Source organism: Lachancea lanzarotensis, scaffold LALA0S08 (assembly GCF_000938715.1).
Source record: "Lachancea lanzarotensis genome assembly LALA0, scaffold LALA0S08, whole genome shotgun sequence".
Taxonomy (NCBI): Eukaryota; Fungi; Ascomycota; class Saccharomycetes; order Saccharomycetales; family Saccharomycetaceae; genus Lachancea; species Lachancea lanzarotensis.
Window position 1 is genome coordinate 579,156 of NW_019212886.1, and position 21,844 is coordinate 600,999.

At 44.7% G+C, this 21,844-nt stretch overlaps 7 protein-coding genes and 2 non-coding genes across 9 annotated transcripts; 5 read left to right on the forward strand and 4 right to left on the reverse strand.

Moving 5' to 3' along the window:
• Positions 1 to 1,617: 1,617 nt before the first annotated feature.
• On the forward strand, positions 1,618 to 4,608 carry LALA0_S08e06502g (LALA0S08e06502g1_1; the record flags this gene model as incomplete). The annotated part of the gene is made up of 1 exon (XM_022771220.1): positions 1,618 to 4,608. The coding sequence occupies one exon, from the start codon at positions 1,618 to 1,620 to the stop codon at positions 4,606 to 4,608; it is 2,991 nt and encodes a 996-aa protein (XP_022629822.1).
• A 360-nt stretch (positions 4,609 to 4,968) lies between these two features.
• On the reverse strand, positions 4,969 to 5,757 carry TYW3 (LALA0S08e06524g1_1; the record flags this gene model as incomplete). Its single annotated transcript, XM_022771222.1, has 1 exon — positions 4,969 to 5,757. One exon carries the CDS (start codon positions 5,755 to 5,757, stop codon positions 4,969 to 4,971), a length of 789 nt encoding a protein of 262 aa, XP_022629823.1.
• A 941-nt stretch (positions 5,758 to 6,698) lies between these two features.
• On the forward strand, positions 6,699 to 7,825 carry GTR2 (LALA0S08e06546g1_1; the record flags this gene model as incomplete). The annotated part of the gene is made up of 2 exons (XM_022771223.1): positions 6,699 to 6,757; positions 6,856 to 7,825. 2 exons carry the CDS (start codon positions 6,699 to 6,701, stop codon positions 7,823 to 7,825), a joined length of 1,029 nt encoding a protein of 342 aa, XP_022629824.1.
• A 658-nt stretch (positions 7,826 to 8,483) lies between these two features.
• On the forward strand, positions 8,484 to 10,601 carry LALA0_S08e06568g (LALA0S08e06568g1_1; the record flags this gene model as incomplete). The annotated part of the gene is made up of 1 exon (XM_022771224.1): positions 8,484 to 10,601. One exon carries the CDS (start codon positions 8,484 to 8,486, stop codon positions 10,599 to 10,601), a length of 2,118 nt encoding a protein of 705 aa, XP_022629825.1.
• A 139-nt stretch (positions 10,602 to 10,740) lies between these two features.
• LALA0_S08e06590r lies at positions 10,741 to 10,812 on the reverse strand. Its single transcript has one exon. It is a non-coding gene; the product is annotated as a tRNA-Arg (tRNA).
• Positions 10,813 to 11,917: 1,105 nt separating this feature from the next.
• On the forward strand, positions 11,918 to 12,022 carry LALA0_S08e06612r. The gene is made up of 2 exons: positions 11,918 to 11,955; positions 11,978 to 12,022. It is a non-coding gene; the product is annotated as a tRNA-Leu (tRNA).
• Positions 12,023 to 12,798: 776 nt separating this feature from the next.
• Positions 12,799 to 14,130, forward strand: MET17 (LALA0S08e06634g1_1; the record flags this gene model as incomplete). The annotated part of the gene is made up of 1 exon (XM_022771225.1): positions 12,799 to 14,130. The coding sequence occupies one exon, from the start codon at positions 12,799 to 12,801 to the stop codon at positions 14,128 to 14,130; it is 1,332 nt and encodes a 443-aa protein (XP_022629826.1).
• Positions 14,131 to 14,276: 146 nt separating this feature from the next.
• BPT1 (LALA0S08e06656g1_1) lies at positions 14,277 to 18,884 on the reverse strand (the record flags this gene model as incomplete). The annotated part of the gene is made up of 1 exon (XM_022771226.1): positions 14,277 to 18,884. The coding sequence occupies one exon, from the start codon at positions 18,882 to 18,884 to the stop codon at positions 14,277 to 14,279; it is 4,608 nt and encodes a 1,535-aa protein (XP_022629827.1).
• Positions 18,885 to 19,270: 386 nt separating this feature from the next.
• ACO1 (LALA0S08e06678g1_1) lies at positions 19,271 to 21,604 on the reverse strand (the record flags this gene model as incomplete). Its single annotated transcript, XM_022771227.1, has 1 exon — positions 19,271 to 21,604. One exon carries the CDS (start codon positions 21,602 to 21,604, stop codon positions 19,271 to 19,273), a length of 2,334 nt encoding a protein of 777 aa, XP_022629828.1.
• Positions 21,605 to 21,844: the final 240 nt, after the last annotated feature.

Here is a 21,844-nt window from a genome sequence, read left to right on the forward strand (position 1 = left end):
CATTAAACCCTTAGTGGTCTCATCAAAAACACAAACCCCATCAACAATCAGTTTATAGCCTATGGTATCTAGCCTAATGCCCAGTCATTGCGATATTGCGCTTCTTCCAGTTACTTGAACAGCTAGCTCTTTTCGTATTTATCATTTTGTGTAATTATGTATTGTTTGCCGCCAACACTGCCAGCGTCCATTGGCGCTTGAAACACGACAGTTTCACACAAGCGCACTTGTTGACGGCTCGGCTGCGAAGAAGAAGCCATTTCAGAGAGTTCAAATTACAGGATGATTCTTCAATCCCATTCTACGCAAAGATCATTCTGTGCAGCAATTGCTTTGCATTGTATCCTTCGAGAAACTTACGATAGCGGAACCAAACTTTGTAGCAGACAGCTCCGAAACTGAGAGGACTGATTTCAGCGAGGTTGGGTGTTTTGAGAGACTCTTTCCTTGTGCGTGTTGCGAGTTTTACTACCTCCATGGAGAATGCTGTTTTGACTTGAAATGAATTCCTCGCATCAATCGTTTCAGGTGCATTTCATCACTGCGGTGTGTTCAGATCGCCTTTTTCAATATGATTCGGAGCCCCGTTGTTACTTTGCTTGCCTCCAATGAGCATTCATTGCATCGTCTCTGGAAACTCAAAACTTGATTTCTGAGACGCTTGACCGATCTTTTGAGACACTTGATTGACATTCCAAATCTGCATTTAACGGTCATTTTACATGTTAAGCAAACACTGATATCTGCTTTTTTTATTCCAAACAGGCTTTTCTTGATCCAACTGGTTTCCAATGACTGGCAAAACCTTCCGGATCTCAAATTTGGTTTTTGCAATCAACAATCATTGGAGAGCTCAATTGGTGAATTACATCATAAACATACACCAAAACTTAGATCAATGGTATCTGATAACACCGTATCGAAGTTATTGGACATAAACTTTCTGGAAGGCGCCTTGACCATTGAATTCATCATCGGTCATGAATAAATTCACGAAGATGACGTCAATTTTTCTCTTTGAAGACTCCAGTAACTCATCTGAGAATGAACGGTTCCACAACCTTCAAAGCCTGAACTTATGCAATGAACATCGTCCGGCCTCAAACACGGATCATCCTACGATTTCTCTGATTGCTCAATTGCACTAGAAAACCATCAAAGTCCGTTCAAATGATAACTTGCTGGTTTTCTCAACTATTTCCAAAATCTCGATCTGTATTAGCTGTGTTCGCTGTGTTCGCTGTGCTCGCTGTGCTTCGATCTTGAGCGTCTCTTCCAATTTCTCACCACCCACGAACGGCCTCATCTCTTCTCCCAAATAACATCCATCATGGTGGAAAATTTTTAAATCAAAAAATCAAACAGAAGAGCTAAACTCAGTCAGGAGTTGTTCACATCGGCCAGGCTAAACCAGCTACAAATACCACTTTTACAGCTCCACTTCGTCTTAAAACCATAGGACGGTTAGTGTGGGCGAATCTGCATCGAAAGAAGTAACGGGAAGCACCTAGGGAAGCGCCTGTAGTCAGAAAGTTCCAGGTTTGAATACTGTTCGCAGCTGATTTGATAGAGAAATTCCAGTTTCGGCGGGCTTGAACAACGGATAACGTTTGGAAAATGAGCACGCAGCAACCGGTTGAAGGCGCTAGCGGTGTGGAAGCCGCACAGCAGCAGCCTCCAAAGGCTCCGCGTAATAATCAGAACAATAGTGGGCCCAGGACATCGAATCCCAAAAACCCAAGAAATTCTAATCAGAAAGCGTACACTGGCAGTCAGACATCGCACACTGGGACCAACAATCACAGGTACAACAAGAATGGTGGCCATTACAAAGGTAACAGAAGTAACAGCAACAACAACAGCGGGCTGCACGGCGATAACGGCATGAACAACGTGCAATGGGGCTATCAGTCATATAACATGGCTGCCCAACCGCAGTACTATCCATCGTACGGATACGGGTATATGCCAGCAATGGCAGCGCAAGGCTATGCTCCTGGAAGTCCAGTGGGACCTGCAGGATCGCTATCTCCAGCAGATGGCGCTTCTGTGACACCTCTGGCTTCGAGCTCAACGCCTCCCGTGTCGAAAAAAATCGAAATCACAAACAGATCTGGCGAACACGTCGATCTTAATGCCATCCACAGTCAGCATATTTCTTCTGGAGCACCTCCTATGGCGGCACCGGAGTCGCCAAAGAAGGAAGTTGTTAAGGCAGCAGAGCCTATCGCTTCCGAACAGTCCCCAGCTGCTGAACCAGTTCCACCAGTTGAAACCCCTAAGGAGGCATCTGCCGATGAGCAATTGAAAATGAGTTTTCTCGAACAAGTGCGGCTGAGAAAAGCTATGCGCGCTCAAAAGAAGACCGAGGAAAGTGCACCAGTTCCATCTCAACCAGCTCAAGGATCTCCGGAAGCTGCTTCTGAACCAACTCCCAGCGAAGTGCCCGCTGAATCAACCGAGAAGGAGGAAGTTGTATCAGAAGTTGCCCCAGAGACTCAAACTGAAGTAGTAACACAACCTGCTCAAACTGAGGAGGAGACCAAGCCCGAGCCAGTTGAACAGGCGCAGAAGCTGCCTGCAGAAACGGCGAAGCCTCTCACGTTTGCCGAGAAATTGCGTTTGAAGAACAAAATTCCACAAAAAAGTGAGAGTACGACAACTGATGAACCAAAGAGTGCGGCAGCAGAGGAAATTTCAAAAGTTGAGGAACCTTCAAAGACTGAAGAGGCTGCCAAGGCTGTAGAAAACGTGAAGGGTGATGGCGAAGAATCGAAAGCTGAGGTCGAAGAACCAAAAGTTGAGGTCGAAGAGCCTAAAGCTGAGGATAACGAAGAGTCGATCGCTGCTGATGTAAACGTTTCTGAAGATGCTGAACAGGACAACGCCGAAGCGAAAGGCGAAACTTCGGTTGATGAGGAGGCGAAAAATGCGGAGGCTCAAGGTGACGCGGACGTTGACGACGGTAGAATGACGATGACCGAACTGCTTCAAAGATTGCAAGCGATTGACGCTGTAGAGGACGCCTATTCTTTCGAATATCCTGAGGGAGTCGAAGCTCCTGATGCTAGACATAAGAAAGAAACTATCAAGTACACATACGGCCCAGCTTTCTTGTTGCAATTTCAAGACAAGGTGAACATCCGTCCAGACGCAGAATGGAAACAAAACGTTGCATCTAAGATTGTCATTCCACCCGGAACTGTAAGACAGGTTGGTAGACCTCGTGGAGACTCTAAATTTGGCCCTGGCGCTAATTTCAAGAAGAGTGGTTCTATGAGAGGAATGGAAGGCAGATCCAACTCGAGAAACAATTCAAAAAGAAAGTCCAAGAGAATGGGCGATGATCGCAAATCTAACAGAGCATACACATCAAGAAAGGATCGTGAAAAGATGGCCGAAGAGGAAGCCCAGAGAGTGGAAGAAGAAGTGGCTCCACTTGTTCCTAGTGCCAACAGATGGGTTCCAAAGTCCAAACAAAAGAAGGCTGAAAAGAAGCTTGCGCCTGACGGTGTCACTGAACTAATCGAAAAGGATGAGGCCGAAAGAAAAATGAAGTCCCTACTGAATAAATTGACCCTCGAAAAATTTGATCCTATTTCTGAAGAAATCATCAAGATCGCTGATCAATCCAAATGGGAGACCGATTGTCTAACTTTGAAGGTTGTTATTGAGGAGATTTTCCGCAAAGCGTGTGACGAGCCACATTGGTCTTCAATGTATGCGCAGTTGTGCGGTAAGGTTGTTAAGGACATGGATACTGAAATCCAAGAGGAAGGCGTTGATGGTAAGACTGGTCCTAAGTTGGTTTTGCATTACTTGGTTGACAGATGTCACGCCGAGTTCCAAAAGGGCTGGACCGATAAACTACCTACGAAGGAGGACGGCTCTCCATTGGAGCCAGAAATGATGTCTGACGAATATTACCAGATGGCTGCTGCCAAGAGAAGAGGTTTGGGTTTGGTGAGATTGATTGGTTTCCTATACCGTTCTCATCTGTTGACGGCTAAGATGATGTTTGAATGTTTCCGGAGACTAATGAAGGATTTGTCTGATAGCCCCTCAGAGGAAACTTTGGAATCTGTGCTGGAATTACTAAGTACCGTAGGCGAACAGTTCGAAGGCGATCGTATGACCCAACAAAACGGTGTCCTTGAGGGTGCCACTGTGTTGGATCAATTGTTTTATATGCTTGACAAGATCGTTGAAGCCGACGAAATCTCGAGCAGAATCAAGTTCAAGTTGAAGGACATGATAGAACTAAGGGAAGTCAAGAACTGGAATAGCATCAAGAGAGACGAGGGTCCAAAGACCATTCAACAGATTCACGATGAAGAAGCCGCAAAGAAGGCTATGGAAGAAAGGGAGCGTAGATACAAGGGCAACTCGAGGTCCAGCTCCAGAAGAACCAACTCCAACATCATGATGGGTACGAGAAGTAACTCCAGAAGGGAACCTGCCCCAGTCTCCAAGGACAGCTTCATATCCACGCGCTCTTCCTCTTTGAGACATGTTCAGAGCGCTGCCAAAGAAGACGCTCCTCAACAAAAAACCTCTGTAAACATGTTTGATGCATTGATGGGTGCTGAATCTGATGACGATGAATAAATGTGATGCTTAAAGATATGTGTCAAACTTTAAGCAATTGCAAATTTCGTCGAATCTTGACGTGTCATGACCACCTATCTACTCACACACACACACACACACACACACACACACACACTTCCGACATTTCTTGTTGAATGGGTCACAAGAACATTCTGTACAGTTAGCGTAATTCCACCTCAACTAGTAATAATTCAAACTAGAAGCTCGGTTTGGAGAAACAAAAAGACCCATCTCAACGCTTTCCCGCTAGCGCTTTTAAAAAACTATGTAAACCAGTTTGATTGATATTACCATTTTGTAATGTGCGAAGCCGTATTTCTTCGTGGAGGCCTTCAGTCGTATCCTTTTTACTCTAATTTATTTGTCTTGCTTAATCTGCTGTTGTCGTTCCAGACCTTCTTTCTTCTTCCGCTCCCGACGTTCTTCTTTGGTCTCATGAAGCGGGCCGCTCAGAGTCGCGCTCTGTTGTGGATTGATGAGCTGGCTTTCTATTTTATCGTAGAGCTCTTGCATTTTCTTGGTGTTTTCTGAGAACTTGGATAGCGTCATCCTGTCTATAAGTTGAATGTAGCAGTTATTCACGAAGAAAACAAGCTTTTGAGTGTTTTGATCTAGATATCCAATGGGGATGTCCAGTTTGATGTTAACTCTGACGGCAACGATATTATTACTGCCGATACCACTTTCTCGAAATCCGCAAGCCATAGCAGTGCTGAACAGCTTGCTGGCAGTCAAAAAGTCTCTGCACTTGACATGTAGGATGAACGGCTCGTACTTGTATAGAATGTAGCGGACATTGGACCCGACAGTGGCGGTTTCAACCGCTTTTTCGTACACCACTGCTTCTGGTAGCTTTTCGGTCCATCTCATCACTTCTTCCCGGTTGTGCGTGACAAAAAGCCATTTTCCGCCTTCTCCCTTGCCTCCGGATTTGACATCTTCATTGCTCAGCTTGTTGCCCTCCACGAACACGCTGAGACGGCCCGAACAAGACGAAGTGGTGACCATATCCCGGTGCGAGTTGATCAGATCCATGATGGGCCAACACAGCTCATCGATCGTCCCTTTGGGCGACAAATCCTGCATGTTGTTGTGGATCTCTGCGAGGATGTGATCTTTCTTCTGATCGAATGCATTTTGAGCCATGATACAAGAGCTGGACAGGTTGAGGAGACAGGAGCTTCTGTCTTTTGAGGATGGCGATGAGATGAGCATCGCCCAGCTTTTACATTTTTCACTACTATATTGGCAAAGAGATTCAGAGACAAGATAGACAACGACAGTCCGTGAAGGAAACTATGAAAGGATGTGTCTGGAATCAATGCGATGATTACACTGGGTTCGTGCCTTGTGCACAGTACAATTAGGAATTGGCATCTTCTTGTGTGTACTTAGGATGTTCATAAACGTTGTAGGAATTAAGATGAGTCCATGTGGAGTTTTAAATGATAAAAGCCGCTCCATGGTTCTTAGTAATGTCCTCGATTTGGAGCGATTAAATACTTATAGTTTGATGGCTGATTATTGTATCTTCCCGTGCAGTGCAAAGTGTACAGATGGTGGTCTTGTAGGTTGGACAAACCATGTGTTGAATCCTTCCAAAGAGCATTGCACCATCAAAGTAGCGATCACTGAGGTATTCTCAAAGAAGATCTAGTAAGTTTTAAAGCGGTATCAAAGGAAGTGAGGGTACTGTCTGGTGCTGGAGAATCTGGCAAGGCCGTAGTTCAGGTTGATTGTTGAGTATATTTTATTCTGTCGCTGTCATCATATCCCATCACGTGCAATATATCACTATGTCAATACTCCGACGCTGACATAATCGGATGCTTATGTAATTTTGTATCGCATTTGACGATAAATACTATCACTATCTACGTATGAAGTTTTTCAATCACGTGCTGGTATCCTTAATTTTTTCCCAAAAATTCATTTACACGTATAACATGACCTCTTCTCGATAATTTAAATTGATTCTAGCCCAAGAAGAATGAACAGCTTGCAATCATCGATGAACCGTTATTCAATTCAGTGACACTTCTATCAATCCAACACTGAAGTCACACATTCAACGCTAACTCAACACCATGATGAACGCTGATGATAGCAGCTCTAAAGCCACCATCCTGTTGATGGGGCTGAGAAGGTTCGTAGATTAGCTCACCAAAAAAAAACCCGAGCTTTTTTGAAGATCTCTAGCCCAGGAAAACCGTTACTAACAATTAAGACCTTTTGCAATTTCAGAGGCGGAAAATCTTCTATCTGTAAAGTAGTGTTCCACAATATGCAGCCACTAGACACGCTGTATTTGGAGTCCACATCCAACCCAACCATGGAACACTTTTCCACGCTGATAGACCTGGCAGTGATGGAGCTGCCGGGTCAATTGAACTATTTTGAGCCCAACTACGATTCCGAACGGCTTTTCAAAAGTGTAGGAGCGCTCGTGTATGTTATAGACTCGCAAGACGAGTATATGAACGCCCTAACAAATCTGGCGATCATCGTGGAGTATGCGTACAAAGTGAACCCAGACATTAATATCGAAGTGCTGATACACAAAGTAGATGGCTTGAGTGAGGATTTCAAAGTGGAAACGCAGCGTGACATCATGCAGCGGACCGGCGAGGAACTGCTGGAACTTGGTCTTGATGGCGTGCAGGTCAGCTTTTATCTAACGTCGATTTTCGACCACTCGATCTACGAAGCATTTTCACGCATAGTACAGAAACTAATTCCGGAATTACCGTTTTTGGAGAACATGCTGGACAATTTGGTGCAGCACTCTAAGATCGAAAAGTGTTTTTTGTTCGATATAAACTCCAAGATCTACGTATCCACGGATTCATCGCCCGTTGATATCGTGATGTATGAGACGTGTGCTGAGTTCGTAGATGTGACCATTGACCTGCACGACCTGTATAAGATCTCGAACGGGGCCGAAAGTGGTGCCCATGACCCTGCTGTGGCCCCTGCTCGACCCCATAGAGAGGTCAAAAGCGTTTCTGCGCTGAACAACGGGGTTGTCATATATCTGCGTCAAATGATCCGTGGGCTGGCACTGGTGGCCTTGATAAGACCCGACGACACAGACGTCGAAAGCTGTTTGACCGTGGTGGACTACAACGTCGATATTTTCAAAAAGGGTCTGGAACAAGTGTGGGCGCATGCCCGCATTGAACAGGCTTCAAATCTTGAGGGGAATAAGTCTTGAGCATCTTCCAACTCGAGGCCCTAAGAGGATATAGAACTCACTACCATATCTGGAAACTGAACTCCTTAATCTTCCAAAGACAACTACAAACAAATCTACAAGAGCTCATGCTTCCCACCTTGACGAAAGAAGCAGGTAAGCAATGCTTGCTCACGCGGACAGTACCATGGCCAAGATTCCTCCAAGAAAACTTGACAATTCATATTTATATTGCACGGAATTTGGCTATTCGGTTGCCATGTCGCCACGACATGCAAATTTACTTCAAAGAGTCTCGATAACCCTTTTCAAGGGCTCAATAGTACTCTAGACGCAACAAACCAGTCCTGTCTTTTGATCAGTTTCTGCACTAGCACCGTTTTTCGTCTCTGCATACATCTTCCTGCAGAGAATAATTGGCAAATTTTGGTCCAATTTCAACTTGGAAAAGACAGCACTAACTCGAATGAACCCAAAAGTTGAACTACAGCTGGTAGGGACTCTACAATTTCATCCCTGGGTTCTTCCAACCGGCTTAGTCTCGTAGGCGACGCTTTTATGTTTTGATTTTCACGCTGACGCTCGTGTTCCATGCATTAATAAATTTTCGAGCAAGATGAATACAGCTAAAGGTAAATTCAACCATAAAGCTCGACGAACAAACATGTTATAAAGAACCATGGACAAAACACCTGTTGGGAACTCCAAGAGGAGATTTCAAAGCTCTGACGTGGTCGACTCCTTTGATTTTGAGTCTGGCCACCGAAACGACATATCGGAGTTTGAAAATCGCACACCAATTGCAGCAGAACCAAGAAAAAGAGTGACGAGACGGAAGCATCGTAATTCTAGGTTGGGATGCAACGAGTGTAAGCGACGGCGAATTAAGTGTGATGAAGAACTGCCGGAATGTCGGAACTGTCGAAACAGGCTCCGAAAACCCGGAGACGACAGCGTTTTTCAATGCTCTTATTTGAGCATGAGTAAAAAAGAGATCGAAGAGTTTAAAGTTCAAAAGGCGGCGAACGGTTTGTTGAGCGCACCACGGGTAGTTCAAGACGCGGGTAGTTTTATACCCAGTTTTCAATCACCGTCACCAACTTTCAAGGCGATTGTTCCTACGTCAGAAGAGGAAAATGCTGTTGAAATAATCATGATTCCACACCGTCGTGTAGATATTCCAAAATCTGTGTGGAATTCAATGGTTGGTATGGAGGTCTTGCGTGTGCCTCGTTCTCTATACGTTCAGCTTTTGTTGAACTGCACGCAAGATTGGACTCTATCGACAAACTTGGTGGTTGCACTGAATCTTTTAGCAACAATAAAAAGTCGATCACGAAAAATAGAGGTTTCTAGGAGAGAAAAGTGTGCAGCAGCAGAACGGGACTTTATTCATGAATTGTCAACATTGGAGCCTCTGATTCCAAAATACCGGGGTAAACTTCTCTCATTTGTACGAAATCTCACGTCGACTTTTTTGACTGCCGAATCTCAAGTTGACGATGAGGTCATTGGAGCACGGCTGCTGATCGGGAATTCAGCCGTGCAGCTCATGCAAATGTACTTAGACACGAGATACCGCGATGACCATCACATGGCAATGGTTGACATGTGTCTTGAAATGTTTCGAAAAGGCCTCGTGGCGAAGGTTGCACGGTCCATACAATATTTCTGGAACTCTTTAAGTCTCTATCACAGTCTCATTTATTATCCGGCTTATTCGACCGACCTGCTACTTGAGATTATCGATGTCTTACGAGATTTCAAACCATTTGTATTGTCCACGAACGACCCACATTTGGAACTTCATTTTATGGAACTATTCACATACCTTGAATATTTGGTGAGTCTTCTGCCACTTTCATCGGGGGTTTTACCGCTTTCTGTCAATGGTCTTTACGACGTGTACCGGCGTTGGATTTTAAATGTGCCTCCGGAGGCCTTTTCTATACTTGCATCAATGTCTGGAGTGCATAGAGTTTTTTACACATTTTACCATTCAGTTCCTGCATACCTCAACAACCTGTTTCCTGCGGCATGTTACTTGTTAACACGCCAATTTTATGGTACCACAGCTTTCTATCCATTTTCTATGAAGACGATACTCGAATCCTTGGAGCCTGACCTAGGTCCGTATGCTGAATTTTCGCTCCGTCTGTTATCTTTCATGGAAAGAAGAAACTTCATGTTACGCCATTTGTTTACCGTCAAAAACCCGCTTCCTGATATCATTTCTAAGGATAGGTTTCGTATCCGCAAAGTATGCAACATGAGAGAGAAGCAGATAAAGTCATTGAGACATGAACTCATCACTTGGGAAAGTTATCCAGACCTAATCCCAGCAGATCAAATTGCACCGCCGGTGGGTCATGGTGACGCCAACGTGCCGGAAGAGCCTCGTTTTTACGCTACAGAAGGAAAAGATGCGCTCAAGCAATTGAATTCGTGGAGAGAGGTGAAAGACACTTTTAGCTCACCAGTCGAACCGTTTACGAAAGCTAGCCATGACGAAATGTCTGAGTCTCACTATGTAGATCAGATTCTTCAAAGCTTGAAAGAAGACAGCCAGTACTCAAGTTTTGGCCAAAACACGCCTGCTATCGGAGCAGGAGCCAATCAATTTACGGAAACGGGACATGTACTGACCGACAGAGGCATGTTTGACAAGGACTGTGACATTAGCTTATTTTTTGAGCGTAAGCGGCCAACGTTTTTAGAGAATAAATTCAACGTTGAGGTCCTCGAAAAATATAAGCAAGACAGAATATGCGTTATGCGAGAGCCCGACGAAAGCTAGTAAATTTAGGAGCTGAGCTCCCTTCATGTAGTGATAATTATTTAAAGATATTGAAGTGAGTTGAAATCTTGGTCCGTTCTGGCTGGCGACACTACTGCGCAGCGCTCATAATGAATGTGATCGCTGCAAAAAATAAAAGCACTCACGGTGGGGGTCGAACCCACAATCTTCTGATTAGAAGTCAGACGCGTTGCCATTACGCCACGCAAGCAGTTGTTGAACTTACCAAAAGCTTGCAATAACCTATACCATAACAGCTGTCACGTTCTAAAGTCGGGTATGGTATCGAATCTCGGTAACACCGATAGCTAGGTCGTTGCATAGCCAAATAGTTTTGTTTGATCATATGTGCTTGGAAGCAGCTTCTTTTCTAGCTAATTCATATCTTCAGCTGAACGGCGTCCGAAAAGAAAATGTAGCGCCGAGTAGAAAGGGAGAGTACCAGACCAGAAAGAATTGGAAGAGATTTAGGTATGCTGATTATCTACGTTGGCTGATAGCACCAATCGTTTGCCTCGTAAAGCGTTTCATTGTGGTGTTACTTGGTAGTTTGAATGACTTCTCTGCTCGTCCAAAATGAGGTATTCCACAACGACAGGTTTGCTTCAGCTTGAAATCGTTTCGACGAGAAGAGATGAGTAGTATGAAGAGCGTATCTGATGGTTTTACGCTATGGTTGTTGGACTATTTTAGTGTACAGCTCTTTCAACTGTAATATCACGATTCCAGAAAAGAGGGGTGGAGTTCACCAATAAATTACCGTTGACGACACCAAAACATTAATGGGTCACAGGTCTTTCTCCCACTTTTTAACCACGACACATAAAGCTACATAAATGGAGCCCCAATGCACTACAATTAGCTTCATTTGAGGTCGCAAATCTCAACTTGACTTTTACTATTATAAAACGGTGGTATCAGTCACAGTTGACTGGAAGGTTCGTTTCATTCGAGGACAGATAAATACAAAGTGATGAATGCTGGGCACGGACCATTTCGAGTTGCGCCAGATTTCATTGTTCCAAACCTGAATATAGCATGAAACAGTTCTATGCAAGACGGTTACTCTATTGTCTGATGTTCCATAATACCGATCTTTCCATACTAATTACTATACTGTTTGGACCTCAAAACACGAGAAGTCAGATAACAACTATCCGAAACACAACCAAAAAAAGGTTTAAAAATCACCATTCAGTACCCGTCTTTGTCGCTAGACCAAACATGACAACTACGCTTGAACAAATGTCACCAAAAGTCTGCTGATATTAGTCTCCCGATGTATTCCTCGCCAGTTCTTTCCTTTCATTAAATGCGAGAGTTTGGCCGAGTGGTTAAGGCGTCAGATTTAGGCTTAACTTCATAATAAGTCAGATTCTCTGATATCTTCGGATGCGCGGGTTCGAATCCCGTAGCTCTCATTTTATTTTTGTCAGACAGCCACTATACGTCCAAATGCGGTAATGGTGTTTCCTGTTTGGGAAACGAAGCCTTGAAAAATTAGATCTCTCTGACCTTGGAACCGTCCAATGAAATTCGAGTCAACCGTGATGTTCTTAGTGTTTCCCAACTGCCACAACTGTGGTCTATTTTTTGGTACTGTGGGCCCCTTTCAGAGCTCACCCACCACTCGTGATATTTCATCTCTAGGCTTGGCGACGCTACAGGATAAAGTGATCTCATCGGTCTGCAATCCTTCTGCAAAACCTATACACACCACGGCAGGTCTAGCTAGCTGGGAAGTGGTGGTTTCTTCGAGAACTCTTTTACCACGCCATTGTTCGGAATAACGACAACATCGGGTTGTGTTCTTTTCCGCTGTCGTGAACTGTGGTTCGTTCAAGAAAATGCTGTAATTTAATGTGGGTCGATGACTACAACCGTAGGACAGCCGGGACAAGAAGAAGCTTAATCCGTGACTGGCAGCAAACTCGCCAGCCAAATTTGGTATTCGGAACTGGCATGTGAGTCGTGCCAGAAACCACAGTTTCCTTTTCCCACCGATGTTTCTGGATCAAAACACCCACACTGGCGAAAGAACTAAGGTTCAGCAACACGCATTGTGATGCTGACTGACTCAAGGTGTATATAAAAGAGCTTGGAACAGAGAGAACTTGAAGTTTCCAATGGGGCTGTGAATTTTTGGTCGAAAAATCTACATCGATAAACCACATCTAAACACCCATTCAAACTTCTGATGCCTTCCCATTTTGACACTTTGCAATTACATGCAGGCCAGGAAGACGCCACGGAGAACTCTCACAACCCAAGAGCAGTTCCCATCTATGCCAGTACTTCATTCGTTTTCAACGACTCCAAGCACGGTGCTGAACTGTTCGGTCTAGAGACCCCAGGTTACATGTACTCCCGTATCGTCAACCCAACAGTCGATGTCCTAGAAAAGAGGATTGCTGCTCTAGAAGGTGGTGCCGCCGCTTTGGCCCTTTCTTCCGGTCAGGCTGCTCAGACTTTGGCAATCACAGGTCTGGCTCACGCTGGTGACAACATCGTGTCTACTTCTTACTTGTACGGTGGTACTTACAACCAATTCAAAGTGGCCTTTAAGAGATTGGGCATCGAGACCCGTTTTATCGATGGTGATAGTCCAGAAGACTTCGAAAAGGCCTTTGACGACAAGACCAAAGCTCTTTACCTAGAAACTATCGGAAACCCCAAGTACAACGTCCCAGACTTCGACAAGATCGTTGCCGTGGCCCACAAACACGGGATCCCGGTCGTTGTAGACAACACCTTTGGTGCCGGTGGGTTCTTTGCCCAGCCAATCAAGTACGGTGCCGACATTGTCACACACTCTGCTACAAAGTGGATTGGTGGCCACGGTACCACCATTGGTGGTGTGATTGTGGACTCTGGTAAGTTCCCATGGAAGGACTACCCTGAAAAGTTCCCACAATTCTCCAAGCCTTCTGAGGGTTACCATGGACTGATCTTCAACGACGCACTAGGTTCTTTGGCCTATATTGCTCACGTCAGAGTTGAACTTCTCAGAGACTTGGGCCCAGCTTTGAATCCATTTGCTGCTTTCATGTTGCTACAAGGTGTTGAAACTTTGTCCCTGAGGGGTGAGAGACACGCTACCAACGCCTTAAAGCTAGCCCAGTACTTAGAGAGCTCTCCATATGTCTCCTGGGTTTCGTACCCTGGTCTACCCTCCCACTCCCACCATGAAAATGCCAAAAAATACTTGACCAACGGTTTTGGTGGTGTTCTTTCCTTCGGTGTCAAAGATCTACCAAACGCTGCCAGCGAAAATGATCCTTTCAAGGCTTCTGGTGTTCAAGTTGTGGATTCTCTCAAGGTAGCTTCTAATTTGGCTAACGTGGGTGACTCTAAAACTTTAGTCATTGCTCCTTACTTCACTACTCACCAACAGCTGGATGAAAAGGAGAAGCTGGCTGCCGGTGTTACCAAGGACTTGATCCGTGTTTCGGTTGGTACCGAGTTTATCGACGACATCATAGGCGACTTTGAACAGGCCTTTAAGAAGGTGTTTAAAGACAGTGCTTGAAATTCGAACTTAACAAACTAAGTAGGGCAGGAACCTTCAGCAGATGTGCAATTACATTTGAACTTAGAAGCCAGGCTGATAAAAGTATAGTTACAATGTGTACTAATATACATGGTGAAAGATGATGTTAAAATTTTGATTTTACGCTAAGTTTTAGTCTTTAAGTACCCGCCTTGTTCGCATAGGCTGTAGAAGATCGAATTTTTGTCAGCTAGTAAGTTAGCTGGGGAGTCGAACTCCTTCAGTTCTCCCTTGTCCAAGACCATAATTTTATCACTGTCCAACACTGTATCTATGCGATGAGCGATCGTCAAAATTGTACGGTCTTTAAACTCAGCTCTGATTGTCTCTTGTATCAAACGGTCCGTTTCGCTGTCCACTGCGGCCGTAGCTTCGTCTAATATCAAAATCTTGGAGTGATTTAGTAGCGCTCTCGACAGACAAAGCAATTGACGCTGACCGACGGAGAAGTTACTACCATTTTCACTGACCTTCGTGTCTAGCAAATTGTCATTTCCCTCAAAACCCGCTTCTTCCTTTGCCATTTTGACCACATGAGGCTTCAAATGCGAGAGTTCTAATGCTTTCCAAACCTCCTCGTCGGTATAGTTATTGAAGGGATCAATATTCGACCTGATGGTACCTTCAAAGGCTTGCGCATCTTGTGGAATGATAGCAAGGTTGCTTCTTAGGTCAAATAGTCCAATTTGGCTTATATCCACACCGTCGATGGTAATCGTCCCTTCTGAAGGCTCAAGAATTCGGAACAGCGCGAGCGAGAGAGTAGACTTGCCGGCACCGGTTCGCCCGACTATACCAATTTTTTCCTGAGGCAAAACATTTGCTGTAAGATTCTTCAAGACTGGGTCTAGGTTCGACCGGTACCGAGTGGAGTAGTTCTCGAACTTTATCGACCCGCGAGCCGGCCAGTTTTTCTCAGGCCTATGTTTCTCAATAATGGCAGGCGCTTCCGGAGTCAACTTACAATATTCCACTATTCTTTCGACAGATACGATGTTGGTTTCAAGTTGAACAGACATTCTCACAATCCACATAAGTCTGTTTGTTACTTGCAGGGCACAGCTCATTAGCAGCCCAACCATACCAGCTGATAATGGGCTATCCCCAGCGGTAGTAGACAGAGATAAAATTGCCACAGCTAAAATCATAAACGCCCCTATGGACTCCAGCCTTACCGATAACCATCTGTTCGTGGAGCGAAAGTTGAAGACACAGTTTACGTTAAATTGAACGTTTTGTAAGTTGAAGTAGTCGAATCGCTCGAAATGGTCAAAAGCGTGGATGACCAGATGTCCAGCGATAGTCTCACTCAGCATGGACATTATGGGTGAAAAACTAGTGCTTATCAAACGCTTCAGTTCCCTACTTAGCGTCACGTAATATACCTGATAGTACAGGTATAACACCAGCAGCAGTCCGTTCACTATTAAGAATAAGGGCACCTGATAACCGATGACAATGACAACAACAATATAATCGAGAACCGAGAGGAGGAAAAAGCTGATGACATATTGCACATTGTCGTCCACGGAATTCATGTCACTGGAAAACCGATTAATGATTCGGCCAATCGGGGTAGTTTCGAAGAAGCTCATAGGGCTTCTCAATACCGCACTTGCCATATTATCGTGAAGAATCCTCGAGGCTCTCATCGAGCACACCAAAAGTAAAAATATGTTTTTGACATTGTTGAAGAACGCAGCACCCAGCGAGATTAAAACGTAGATTCCAACGTAGTGCGCTATTCTAACATTTTCCCCGTTTTTTTGGTTATCCTCCGACCAGTGCTTCAACCAGAAATTCTCTCCAGTGAGTAGAGCTCTCGAACCGCATAGGAATATGAAGAAAATGATAGCTCCCGGTATACCACAGGCTTTCAAATACGCCCTATAGACTTCACCTTTCACCCTGCCGCGCTCTTTTTTCTCTTCCTTTTGCTTAGTTCTCCTTGTGTCAGTATTGATGTCAATAATCTTGCGGGGCCGCAATGTAGCCATGGATGCTTTTCGTGATTGGAGCGCAGCCCGGACAACGTTCTCCCCTTCTACAGGATCAGTAAGTCCAATTTCTTCCTGGACATCATATTCTTGATCCTCTTGAATTTTGAGTAAACTCTGTTGGGACGATTCTTTGGCCTCGTTAGAGTCAGACAGTCCAATGTCATTTATCAAAGCATTTAATTTTGAGTCAGTGCCCTTGTTCAAAATGTCATCAAAACTGCCAGATTCAATGAAGGTTCCATCCTCTATGGCCCATATTGTTTGTGCATGTTTCAAAACTGAAGTCGAATTGGTCGTTAGAATGACTGTTTTATTTTTTAAAAGTCCCTTCTCTCTGCTCAAAACTTCATCAGTAATATGTCTGGAGACTTGTGCATCAACAGCGCTCAAAATATCGTCCAGAAGGTAAACATCGGCTCTCGAGTATACAGCTCTTGCGAGCGAAAGGCGAGCTTTTTGTCCACCCGAAAGTGAAATGCCCTTTTCTCCTACTAGCGTTTCGTCCCCATCAGCCAAAATTTCGAGATCAGGAAGTAATTGACAAGCCTTGACAGTAGCATTATAATACGTTTCGTCATATCTGTGTCCAAAAAGGATATTATCCTTGACACTCGCATTCATGATCCAAGCCTGTTGGGAGCAAAGAGCAACGGAGTTAGCTCTGAAATGGAAAACAGGAGATCTATGGGCCTCAGATGCACTTATACAGGGCAGCATACCCATGAGAGCTTGCAAAAAAGTGGATTTTCCATTTCCAACCCTGCCTACGATGCAAACCAGTTGGGCTTTGTAGGCCCGGAACGAAATATTGGTCAAGGCTACCTTTGCACTCTCGATGACAGCCTCTTCATCATAATCATCCGAAGGTTTGACAAATGCTTTCCGAAGAAATGTTGCGTTATCTATTTCTATAACGGGCATTTTGGGATCCTCGGGCAATTCTTCACGTTTGATGAAAGAATTGTCTAACTCGGTAGCTAGGAAAAAATCCTTAAGTCTTCCAATGGAAACTCCAGTCTCAATGAAGTTTGTGATGCTGCGCGGTATGGTGTAGATACAATCATTCAAAATGTCAAACAACGACAAGGACGGGAATACTATTTCAGGTGAGAGTGGTTTATCCATAGTTACAGCGTAGATCAAAAACGTGGAAGATGCCACTAAAATTGGCACGCAATTCCAAGCCAACAGTATTAGATTAGTGAGTACAGCAATGACCTTAGCACTTTTGAGCTCTTGTTCGTTTCTCACATGGTCGAGTTTTTCGAGCATTGGCTTTTCCCAGGCATAAAGCTTTACAGTCTTGACCGAGTTCAAAATTTCGGTGATGGTCTTGATCCTAGCATCCTTGTACTTCATCAAGGCTTCCACATACTTTTTGACTTTCCGCGAAAGAAAGCTATTCACGGGAAACATCACTGCCATCACGAGTATACCACCGATCGTGGCATTGCCCAAAAAGGTGTAGAGCGATATGAGTGTGGTTATGAGAGCAATTGGGGAGCCGATAAGATCTTGAGAAGTTTCAAAGAATCGTTGAATGCGAATTACGTCAACGGCCATCAAGTTCATGATGTCACCGGCTGATTTTGCCTCTCTGGCATCACCAGACAGACTCAATGACTTTTGATATAGCATGGTCATTAATCCGCCTCTTATACTCATTCCAGCTTCAAAAATTATGATAAAGAACTGGTTGGACAGGCAAGTCGAGAGAAGCTTCAATAAAAACAGAGCGAGAGCGACGAAAACAGCATTTAGCATGGGATGTGTGCGACCTGCATCATCATGTCCCACATCAAATTCACTAATGAATAATCTCAAAAGCTGAGGTTGTAAGATCGTTAAGAAATCCTTGAAAATCTCGATAGACAGAGCCAGTGCGATGATTTTTCCAAAAGCATGCATGATGGCCCAAAAAAGAGAGTTTCTACCGCTCCACCTTTCGTTTTCCCATTTCGATTTCAAAAGTGCTGCTTTCTCCTTCACATTAAGGTTGATAGGGGCGATAGGCATATTGTGAGGGTCTTTAATTTCTCCATCCCTGTAAACTTGCCCTATCAAACGGTTCATCCAAGTAAATGTTATATTTTCGAAGATGTTGCATTCGAGGTTCAGCTCATTTTCGGAGTAGTAAGCCACCAGCTCCGGACTGGGACGAAACGAGACAAGATCATAGAGAAAAATGGAAAGCCCATTTGCAAATAGAGCCAGTTCCAATAAAGCACCAATCTGGCCCGGGAAAACATCAAATCGTGTGTCTGGGTGATGGCCCAGACGTTGTCCGATTTGATATCCCATCAACAACGTTTGAGTGAGAAAATAAAATAGCTGGCCTGCCAGCGAAGCGGTAGACCTGTAGTATTGTATGAACTGAGTCGGAATATTAACGAAAACGACCAGCAAAAGCTGGCATAAGACACTCTGCTCCGTAATTTTCGGTGTGTCGTCAGTGGGCAAAACCATCAAAAGGCACAGAAATAACGTAGCTTGGAGACCAACATTCGACAGATGCAGTAAATGTCTTGTTGATAGAGATCTCAGTGTCGAAGAATATTTAAAAGACGCAGGTTTTCTTGTTTCTTGTAATAACTTTGTTAGCTGGAATACACCTATGATGCTGAAAAACGCAGCGTGTCCTAGCGATACAGCTGACAGAAAACACGGGTTAAGTGCATTGGTAGTTTGATCGGGGTATGGTCTCAAACCATACTCGCACTGGGAAAATGCCATGGACCGAAACTAGAAGACTATTTCGAGATTAGTTCATGAAGCTTAGCCCTGATATTTATACAAGAGACGGGTGAACTTGACTTAAGGTGTGTAATAAATATATAGTAATATTCATAAATTTGACTAGAAGACAGGAAGATGTCGTGAATACAGGAAATATACCATGAATCCACGAAATGGCAAGAGAGCAAGCTTAGAGGGAACGTTAGGGTTCATGCCTCGATGATCGTTTTGAATTCTGCTTCCATAGGTACCAAAAACAATGGATATGAATGAATAAATATGATATAATAGTAATAAATAGTTGCTGGACAGACAGCGTGTCAGAACTTAGCCTAACCGAATCAAATGTTATAATGGATGGATGGATGGTTGCATGTCAAGGATTAGTTCTTGCCAGCGGCCATTTTGTTTAGAGCGGAACCAGCCTTGAACCATTCAATCTGTTCCTTGTTGAAGGTATGGCTCAAAGGAGTTTCCCAAGCATCGCCAGACTTTGGCTTGACTCTCAAAGTGATAGGCTTACCTGGAGCCAATTCCGTAACACCAACGAGATCGATTAGGTCATCTGGGTTGATTCTGTCGTAGGCTTCTGGATGGATAAAGTTCAATGGTAGTAGACCCTGTTTCTTCAAGTTGGTTTCATGAATACGGGCAAAGGACTTGGTAATGATGGCGTAAGCACCTAGGTATCTTGGTTCCAAAGCAGCGTGTTCACGAGAGGAACCTTCACCAAAGTTCTCACCACCGATAACGACCCACTTTTGGCCCTGTTTCTTGTAAGCTCTGGCAGTGTCTGGAACGCCGGCATATTCACCGGTGTAGTAGTTCTTGACAGAGTTAGCCTTTTGGTTCTCGGCGTTGATAGCACCGATCATATAGTTGTTGGAAATGTTTTCCAAGTGACCACGGTACTTCAACCATGGACCAGCCATAGAGATATGGTCAGTGGTAGTCTTACCCAAGGCCTTGATCAAAATTGGCAAGTCCTTTGGATCCTTGCCATCCCAGGCGTCGAAAGGTTCCAACAGTTGCAGACGGTCTGAGGTTGGAGAAACTTTGACTTCAACGTTCGAACGCACGGCAGGAGGAGCTTGGTAGGTGTTTTCACCAGCATCGTAGCCCTTTGGTGGCAAACCAACACCGGTTGGTGGCTTCAACATGAACTCGTTACCGTCCTTGTCCTTCAATTTATCGGTAAGTGGGTTGAATCTCAAGTCACCGGCGATAGCCATGGCAATTGTGATTTCTGGAGAAGCAACGAAAGAATGAGTTTCAGGGTTACCATCGTTTCTGGATGTGAAGTTTCTGTTGAAAGAAGAAACAATGGTGTTCTTGTCACCCTTCTTGATGTCTTGACGATCCCATTGACCAATGCATGGACCACAGGCGTTAGCCATCACAACACCACCAAAGTTTTGGAAGGCTTCCAATTGACCGTCACGAGCAATGGTAGCTCTGACCTGTTCGGAACCTGGAGAAATTGTGAACAAAGACTTCGCCTTCAAACCGTGGGCAGCAGCGTCTTTGGCGATAGAGGCAGCACGGGTCATGTCCTCGTAAGAAGAGTTGGTACAGGAACCGATCAATCCGACTCTAACATCCAATGGCCAGTTGTTCTTTGGCGCAACATCCTTCATGGCAGAGATAGGAGTGGCCAAATCTGGGGTGAAAGGACCGTTGATGTATGGTTCAAGCTCAGACAAGTTGATTTCAATGACTTCGTCGTATTCGGCACCCTTGTCGGCGGACAACAAATCGTGCTTGTACAAGTCGGCGAATTCGGTTATTTGACCACGTCTGGTGGCCTTCAAGTAGTCCACCATTGATGGGTTGTATGGGAAGACCGAAGTCGTGGCACCGATTTCGGCACCCATATTACAGATCGTGCCCATACCGGTGGCGGAGAAAGTGTCGACACCGTCCCCGAAGTACTCGACAATCTTACCAGTACCACCCTTGACGGTGGTGATACCAGCCAATTTTAGAATGATATCCTTTGGAGAGGTCCAGCCGCTCATTCTACCGGTAAGCTTGACACCGAGAATCTTTGGGGCCTTTAGTTCCCATGGTAGGTCGGACATCACGTCCACGGCATCGGCACCACCAACACCAATGGCTAGTTGACCCAAACCACCGGCGTTAGGGGTGTGAGAATCGGTACCAATGATCAAAGCACCTGGGAAAGCGTAGTTTTCAAGCACAATTTGGTGGATGATACCGGAACCTGGCTTCCAGAATCCCATGTTGTACTTGGCAGTGGCAGTGGCCAAAAAGTCAAACACTTCCTTGTTAAGATCGATAGCTCTTTTCAAGTCCTTGTCACCGCCCAATTGAGCTTGGATCAAGTGGTCACAGTGTACGGTGACCGGTTTGGCCACCTGTGGAAGGCCAGCAGACATAAACTGCAAAATAGCCATCTGAGCGGTAGCATCCTGACACGCCACACGGTCTGGACGTAGCTTCAAGTAGCTGACACCACGTTCAATGTCCTGTTCGTGAGGTTTGTCCAAATGTCCGTACAGAATTTTTTCCGCGTAAGTTAGCGGTCTGTTAAGTCTTCCCTTCACAATGTTGAGGGTTTCCACGTTTTGTTTGTAGTTGATGAAAGAGTGGTCTTCCAACAAGTTCTGGTGGACTTTGGAGTCTCTAGTCAAGTTCGACACCGAGGCCAACCCACGGGCCAAGGGTTTCTGAACAATGCGGCGCGCTGACAACATTTTGACCGGGGCGCTTTCTTATGGAGGAAACTTGCTTACAGCGGTTAAAAACAAGGAGTTGTTGTTCAAGTATGGGTATAGTATCTCAAAAACCTTGGAGCTATTTATACTCTCAATTTTTCCGGATCGATTTAAGATTCATATAGGTACATGACCAGAAAGGCTGGGAGGGGAGGGGTCCTTACGGAGCCGACAATGACCGAGAAGTTTTTAAAAAAAATAGATTGTATAAGAGGAAGA